The sequence below is a fragment of the Styela clava genome, chromosome 7 (genome assembly GCF_964204865.1).
Source record: "Styela clava chromosome 7, kaStyClav1.hap1.2, whole genome shotgun sequence".
Classification (NCBI taxonomy): domain Eukaryota; kingdom Metazoa; phylum Chordata; class Ascidiacea; order Stolidobranchia; family Styelidae; genus Styela; species Styela clava.
Genome location: NC_135256.1, coordinates 23,286,997 through 23,295,028, shown reverse-complemented (window position 1 = coordinate 23,295,028; position 8,032 = coordinate 23,286,997). Strand labels below are relative to the sequence as shown.

At 36.3% G+C, this 8,032-nt stretch overlaps 1 protein-coding gene across 1 annotated transcript; it reads right to left on the bottom strand.

Moving 5' to 3' along the window:
• Nucleotides 1-1,329: 1,329 nt before the first annotated feature.
• Nucleotides 1,330-7,551, bottom strand: LOC120327727 (protein MON2 homolog). Its single transcript, XM_039394073.2, has one exon. The coding sequence runs from the start codon at nt 7,471-7,473 to the stop codon at nt 2,614-2,616; it is 4,860 nt and encodes a 1,619-aa protein (XP_039250007.2). The 5' UTR covers nt 7,474-7,551; the 3' UTR covers nt 1,330-2,613.
• Between the last annotated feature and the right edge of the window lie 481 nt (nt 7,552-8,032).

The following is an 8,032-nucleotide window of genomic DNA, read 5'->3' as shown; positions in this document are numbered from 1 at the left end:
ATAGCAGTGTCTTATTGATCAGGGGTCGACATCCACCCAGTGAATTAATTTATCAATGTCATGAAACAGCAAAAGGCTTCCATATCTATATACAGCCCATATGCTGTATATGTTTGGAAGTTTTTAAAATGAACCAAATACCAGATAACGATTTGGAATATATACAAACCCGTCCAAGAGTAATCGAAAAGTCTTTCAATGTCAGATACACAAATTCAGCCAAAACATGCACATTCAGCTATTCATATGAAACCAACCAAATATGCGCATATAAGTGAACCAAATATCCACATACAGTCAATCAATCGATTGTATAATCATGTACATGCCCAATGTGGTTGCCTCTGAACATATGGATACATGCAGATCTCAAATAACTTTGATAACAATTTCCCTCATATAATACCAAATTCTGCAACTAGTGCCCAATTAGAAAAACAGCCCTATAACATTCAAATTATAAAAAGAATTGCCTCCCCCCCTGTAAACAATAGCTTAACGCATTTGTTTTTAGTGTTTACCTGTGTACTATTTTCTTGTAATTTATGCCTGTGCTATTCATTTATTTTTTACTGGTTGGAAAAAAAATAAACTTGATTGATTGCAGATTTAGCCGTGTGTAGTGGATGAATACGTAGAGTAGCCCGCAATTTCTGAAATCACGCCTCACAAAAGCTGATCGTTCATAACATCAGCAAGTGAAAAAAAAAGGGGGGGAATTTTTTCCTGAATAAACTATTGCTGGCCATTGGTAGGGGACAGACAACAAACCATAGTATTCTCACTCACTTCGCAATTTGTTTATTCATAAAGCAACGTCGGATTAATTTGTATGGCGATGATAAACTCGTTGACGAAATGTGGTCGCGTTCTTTCGCTTACACAACATCTAAAAATGGCAATTGACTGAAATATGAGAAATGCCTCATCACGAGTGTAAAACAAGTGTGATGAGATAAGAGTCTCCCTTTCGCTAAATCACTGATGATTGTGTTTAACATCGTCATGTCACCCTATAATATTTTACGTTGATACTCCATCAAAACCAACGACTGCACCCTGCTTGATCAGAAACGAATGAATAATAATCAATTTCACATCTCGAGAAAGTATTTAAATATAACAGAAATCGAATATAGTTGGGATTTTGGGAAAGTTACCGAATTGACATCAAGGCTAAGTTTGAAGATAAATCTCGTCGTCATATTGCTTGCGGCCATTGGACATAAATTTAAAACACACTTGTCTTTCACAGCCTCAAGTTTGAAAGCGGATTTCTCACTAAAACTATTGTGTTCCAAAAGCTATGATGCAATATCACAACACACATCACGCCTTCATACGACAAGTTTACTATACCATGTATATATAATAAATTATAAGATTTGAACAATTCAATAAACATTGACGCCATAGTGGAGTCACTGAGACAAAAATTGCCTCTGGTCACGTAGATATCTAAAAATGACGGTACTCCTGAACTTGTAAAAATTGGATTGCACAATTTGCTCGACAAACAATCGGATTTGGGTACACGGTGCTTTGGACTGACTTTTTCTCCGAATGTGTATGAATTATTCTAAGCATCCAGCAAGTAATTTCAAAATAAATATCTTCTTCATGAAGAAATCATTAACACATTTTAATTTAACATATCATAAATGCAATTATATATAACAAATTTGGTGGTTAACTGGGTTGGCCTAACTAATAATGTATACCAATTCGATGGGGACACGAAATGCAAGTTTGCAGCAATCCCACACTATTACTTTGGATCACATAGGGTCAACAAAACGTGCTTGTTCCAGGTGTGCAACTAACCAATTAGCTAACATTATTGGCAAAATTAATTCATATTCACATGAATTAAACTGCCAGTTTAATTTTACTAAATATAAGCAGAGCTAAAATAAATTTCCGAAGCAGTGAAAAGAAATAAACTTGAATTGGAGACGGGTTTGGCACCTCCCGACAATGATGGTATACTGAGAACTAAATGACATAAAATAAGAAAACAATTTTCATAAAAATAGTCAGTTCATAGAACTCACTTCTTTGGTATCCATAAAATAATAACTACATATCCAGTTAAGGTAAAATTCTGCGGAGAATTAGTATGCCCATGAAGGTTGCTGAACTATTATACCCAAATATTGATATACATGATCAACCGAGCAAAAAGGTTCCAAGCAAATGAGCATCAGTCATAGTTAGCTTTGAAAATTCATGGGCTTCGGGTCACCGTATACATGACAAATCGAACAAAAATTGGAAAACATATAAAATTGAATTCATGGTGATATTAATCGGCTGTAAAAAATATGCCCTTTCAAACATCCTAATTTCGAAATTGAGTGCTCAACTTGGACATAAACTCATGATAGAATATGTTTTAACTGGTCGAAATAGCAAACTTAAGAGATGAGATTTAAGCAAAACTATTCAAGTCGGTGTGCAGTTTTTTCATTAAATTTGTTCTATAAACTCATGATTGTCAGTTCATCTAAAAAAGAACATTTGGTGTTGCAGATAAGACCCACACAAAACATCATTATAAAGAGGTTCAGATATTAACTCATGACATACTATCGATATTGTTAGGAAAAAGATTCAAACGCATAAGTGCTCAATTTTAATAAAAGTGTTATAATGCAAAAGAAGTTTGGCGATCCATGTTCGAAACTCTGGTGATGAACATGATATACAGTTTACCAACACTGGATAAAGATCCAAAAATTGTTTCCAAAAAGATTGATCTGCAGATTTAGGATTCTCAATCAATGACTTAAGTAGAGTATCCATGAACTGTAAAAGTCGCATCGTATCATTAACTTGCTCTTGTGGAATTGGATAGCGCAATGTTAATCGGTCCTGTTCTAAGTATGACAATAGAGACGTGTGACATTGCTTGATCAAACTTTCCAATGACAAATCAGTTAGTTCAGTAGAATGCGAATTATGAGAATCATTGCTTTTGGAATTTGATTTCTTGGTGATGATAGAAAATTGAAGAAGCGTATCAAAACAAGCTTGTCGAAATAATTCTCTCGCTCCATGAACATGAATATCAGTATTGTTCATGGTGACAATGTGACTAGAACCTTTGTTGAGCATCTCGATGATATTGGAAATAAATTTACTTGGTATACTAGAGTTATGTGGAAGGACCTCATTTTTTAGCAATTGCACAAGCTTCACATCTAGTTTTTCCTGAGTCGCTTGCTCCTCAACCGATAAGTCAGCAGGTGTTTGTGACACTGGGAAAAGAAAATTTTCAATGCACTGATATAAAACATCCCAAAGTTTATCAAAATAGGAAGACTGGGAATACTGTCTAACAACCGGCATTCCAGTTTGCATAACATGCATTAACGAGTCCACTGCCAACAGCCAAGTTGACTTAGTTTTGGCATTATGCCTCTTCGATAATGGTATATGCAAGGCTGATAGGATCAATGTCAGCACATCATGTTGTATGACTGATTTGTGACATGCTGTTTTCTTGTACAGCTCTACAGCCAACCCCATTGAATATTCTGCAAACGGTGTGCAATTAGGACATAACCATTTATGTTTTCCATTTTGTAAAATCTTGTCAGATAATTTACCATATCTAGGAGGTTTAGACGCATATTCTACATTTTTCAACAAATATCGAAATATTGCTGGATACATTTCATCATCGGATTCTGATGAAATATTTTTTTGAACCAAGTTGATAGAACGTATAACTTCATCCTGTAAGGGTGTGAGGTGAAAACCAGAAAGTACAGGTAATTCAAATGCTGCAGAATCCCATCGTACTGGTATTGTCACAGCACCGACAAGAACATTCTCAAGATCTTGAAAATTTTGCAAACTGAACTTGGATTGAATGTGTTTGTACAATGTACAAAATAGAGACACATATGATGTCAGATAGCTTTGTGAAATAACATTATCCAGATCTTCAACATCGCTTGAGGGAGATTTTGTAACACTTACACCTATTCGACACCAAGTTTCCCACGCTTGAACCCACAGCTGTGTATTTTCACTCTCCAATCCCTTTGATAAATCTGACAATAACACATCTTCAAAACTGCACATTGCTGCTCCAGATACTTCAGAACTATTACACAATGCAGCTTTTTCAAGATATGCAAAAAGTTTTTCCCATGCTTTGGAAAATCTTGGTAGGTCAGTGAGAATGTTTTGTTTGAGTTTAAATATTCTTGATAATCCAGCCAAAGTTAGAACAAGTGTTTCCTGCCACTGTTTCTGTGCCGTATCCCTGGAATGATGCATTAGTATGTCATTATTGCTTCTTTCCTGTGACGCAGAGTCACAGGCATTTTGTACATTATCCATTAAAACAAATAAAACATCCCAAATTGCTTTATCCCAAGCAGCAGGAACCAGAATTGAACCGTGGGTGGATATAGTTGAGAACATCGTCTGTCCTGCACTCTTCCTCACAGCTGGTCTGCCATCCATACACAATTCACTTATTTTAACAAATAAATCCAACCATAATTCTTCCATTGTAGGAGATTCGGTGCTATTTTCTTCCTTTGATAAATTTTCACTTATTCTTTCACTGTTTTGAAACATAAAATCAGAGACACTCCACAACAGCCCGATTGCAGTGAGGCTTATATTGAAATCTTGAGTTTGTAACCCAAACTTTGTGACAACATTAATGCAGCATTTTAAATATTGACATGGCATCGAGGGCAAAAAATCTGATACAATCAGCTGAAGACTACGAAATCCAGTCCTGATGAGATTTTCCGATGAGGTTTCAGTTGCTGATTCAACAATATATAATAAGTCAGGCCAGCCAGATGATAAAATATCTCCGGATGAATGGAGAATTTGTAGAGTGCTATCCAATTGCTTTTGCTTAACATCTGTGTGACTAACTGTGCTCAATTGTTTGAGTGGATGCAGAAACATATGCAGCATTCTAGGATTCTCACTTAATGAAACATCATGCTTAAATCCTATGGCTGATTTTACTAAAGACGTCACACCTTCTGCACCCCATTCTCTCAATATAGAATTTGGATGCTGACATACTTCCAGGAGGTGCCCAGATACTGGTCTCCACAGAATCTCAATGCGACACATATTTACTAAACCTGTCTCCAACAGTTTGGCAACTGCAAATAGACTAGGTTCTTTAATATTGTTATTATATGCCGCATCCATCGCTTCAAGTGAAAGAGAACACAGGGCATTTATTAGATGATGCAATGCAACATCATCAAGGTCTTTTGATGCTTCAAAAACTTTGCTGAGTTTAGATGATAATATTGGCAAGTCTGTCAGCACAGCCGTAGTGAGAACGGTATTGTTCCCTGTGTTGGGTTCACTTGATGATCTGGGATTTGGTGCCATTTGACCACCAGATGTTGGTTTCAAACCCAATATCCAAACAAGGTGTTGTAAAGTTGTTAAAAGTATTTGCCACGATGTGTTCAATATAGACCCATGGCACAAAGCCAAATTTAACACTCCTTGCATGCACTGTATATTTTTTGCAGTCAGCATCACAGATATTTGACTGCTGTTAGTCACAAGTGATTGTCCCATTACAACTACTTGTTGCTGAAGACTACTATTGAGAACTTCTTGCTGTTCTGAACCAATCATTATTTTTTGAGGCAGATAGGCAAGAGATGCATTAAAAATTGGCAGTGCATAATGTGCTGGAAGACATGCTTTACATAACATGGTTATGAACGCATCCCTAGCAGGCACATTTACTAGATGACCACATAGTGCCGCACACAACTCAATACACTTCAAAACGGAGCCTGCGGTTGATTCATCTGTGCAGGAATCAAGTAATAATGACAAAACAGACAGCATTTCACACCAAACAGTCTCCAGCATTTCTTTACAAACGTTGATCAATTCTTCAGAGTTTTCTACATCTTGTGTCCTATTAGGCGTCGTTAACTCAGGATTTAAAACATTAGAATTAATGATTGAAGCAAGCCCCTCAACAAGATCTAAGTACGCATAAAAAGCCAATCCCAACACATAGCCATCTGGTACAGGTGGTGGTTCAACTTTATCCAACATTTCTCTATACAAGTTCTTACTGTTCTTTATGGAACCAATCGGCAACAATGGTATTGATACTCCTTTGTAATATAGATTTAAAGGTGCCACTATAAGTGGAGCTGTTGGAAAGGTTGAAGCTCCATTGATAACATCACCGCTTGTAGGAAAGGTGTTCAATGAATGTGCTGCCATGATGTTTTGTATGAAAGAACCAAGGGAAGATACCAAATTACGAAAAATCTTATTGTTATGTATTTTCATATCATAAACACAACAAAATGATCTTAGAAGTTCAGGCTCTATGCAAATTTGCTGTAAAACCTCAATTGCTAAGGCTCTCTGCCAAAACGGTTTATCGCTGTCAAGAAATTTTAAAAGCAATGAAATAAAAATTTCACTTTCTGTTACAAGGCAATAGAGATAATTTTTCAGCAATATTGACACCACTCGAAGTAGTCTCATTGAAATTGGAAAAAAAGGTTTTTCCTGAACTTGTGTTGAGGATGGCGGAGAAGGAGCTCCTTGCCTGTGTTTGATATTTGGTGAGAATAATTTAATAACCAGAGCACAAACTCGATCCTTAAGCAGAAATTTGAATTCTGCATGTTTATTGAAAATAGGTTGATAGTTCTTAAGAACTGCTTCTAGCAGTTCAAGTCCAAATGTACGGGTCATTTCTGTTATCCCAATCAACCAGTAAGGACTTTCCGCATTCACAAGTTGGCATAAGTCTTGAAGTAACATGTATGCATCTCTAACTGCTGAAGTGGTATTTGGAGGTGGACTATATTTTTCTGAATTCTTAGGTATATATGGTTCTCCATTACAATCTTCAATGTTTCTTAGTTTATCTTCTGCTAATAATCTGTCAAAAACCACTGCCACCACCTGACGAATTGTTGCTTCAGCAGTATGATTGGTCACCTCATTTTTAGTGAAGTGTAGTCGAAAGCACAGAACGAGAGCTCGAGATAAAATATCACCCGCCACAGCACTTCTCTTGCTTGTGAGTAACACTAAAGTTGTTTGTAGCAGTCGTAACTGCAACTCCTCAATACCCTGATCATACACTTGCCACAAAACATTCGCAACATTTCTAGCTAAAGATGGATCAATAATCTCATAGTTTATTAGTCTTTGTATAGAAGTTAGACATAACTGTATTATTGTCAAACTCTTTGTGTCACATCCCATTAGGAAAGGTTGCAATAAATCAGCACACGACTTTTGCAAGCTTTGAAGATAACTTGCTTGCCCAAGAGTTTCACCACATGTGGCTGACATTGTACGAATCTTCATTATTGCAGACTCTGACGCTTCCTTAACTGGGGGGTATTTTTTCTTCGTTTCATTAGACAGGCTCCTAAGGTCTCCTTGGAGAACTTCAATCAACTTCTTCTCCCGACTGTGGGCCATTTTGATTGATTTCTCCAAATATGACCAGTTACAAATAAATGGAATTGCTTATAATAAATCACTGTTAAAATAAATCAATTGATTAGTATATTGTAATGTAAGGACAATGCCATTAAAAACTTTTATAAAAAATTCACAATGAAATATATTATGAACTCAAAGATTTGTGGAAAACCAAGGTCTGCAAATTTTATTCCAAGGACAGCCCTTGACTACTTCTATTATTAATCAAGGACTAAAAAATAGTATGTGTCATTTTTATCTTAAAACTGCAAATTTGCCATATTTATTATTGTTATTAAATGTACTATGTACATTGTACCCATAGGAAAAGACATTGATTATAACAGTGAGTGTACAACCTCCTTTACGAGACAGTCATGATCTTTATTATTTGAGTCTTTAACTTGTGGGAATTGTGATAATATGAGAGGGTAGTCTAGGACAAGGCTCAACTCAACTGGCGGACCGCGCTCCGAATCCGGACCTTTTGACCATTCAATTTGGACCGCGTCTGCTTGTTTTTTGGCAGCACAAGCACCGTTTCATAGTTTCAGAT

Coding starts and splice junctions, on each gene's coding strand:
- LOC120327727 (XM_039394073.2), bottom strand. CDS start 7,473: ATGGCCCACAGTCGGGAGAAGAAGTTGATTGAAGTTCTCCAAGGAGAC.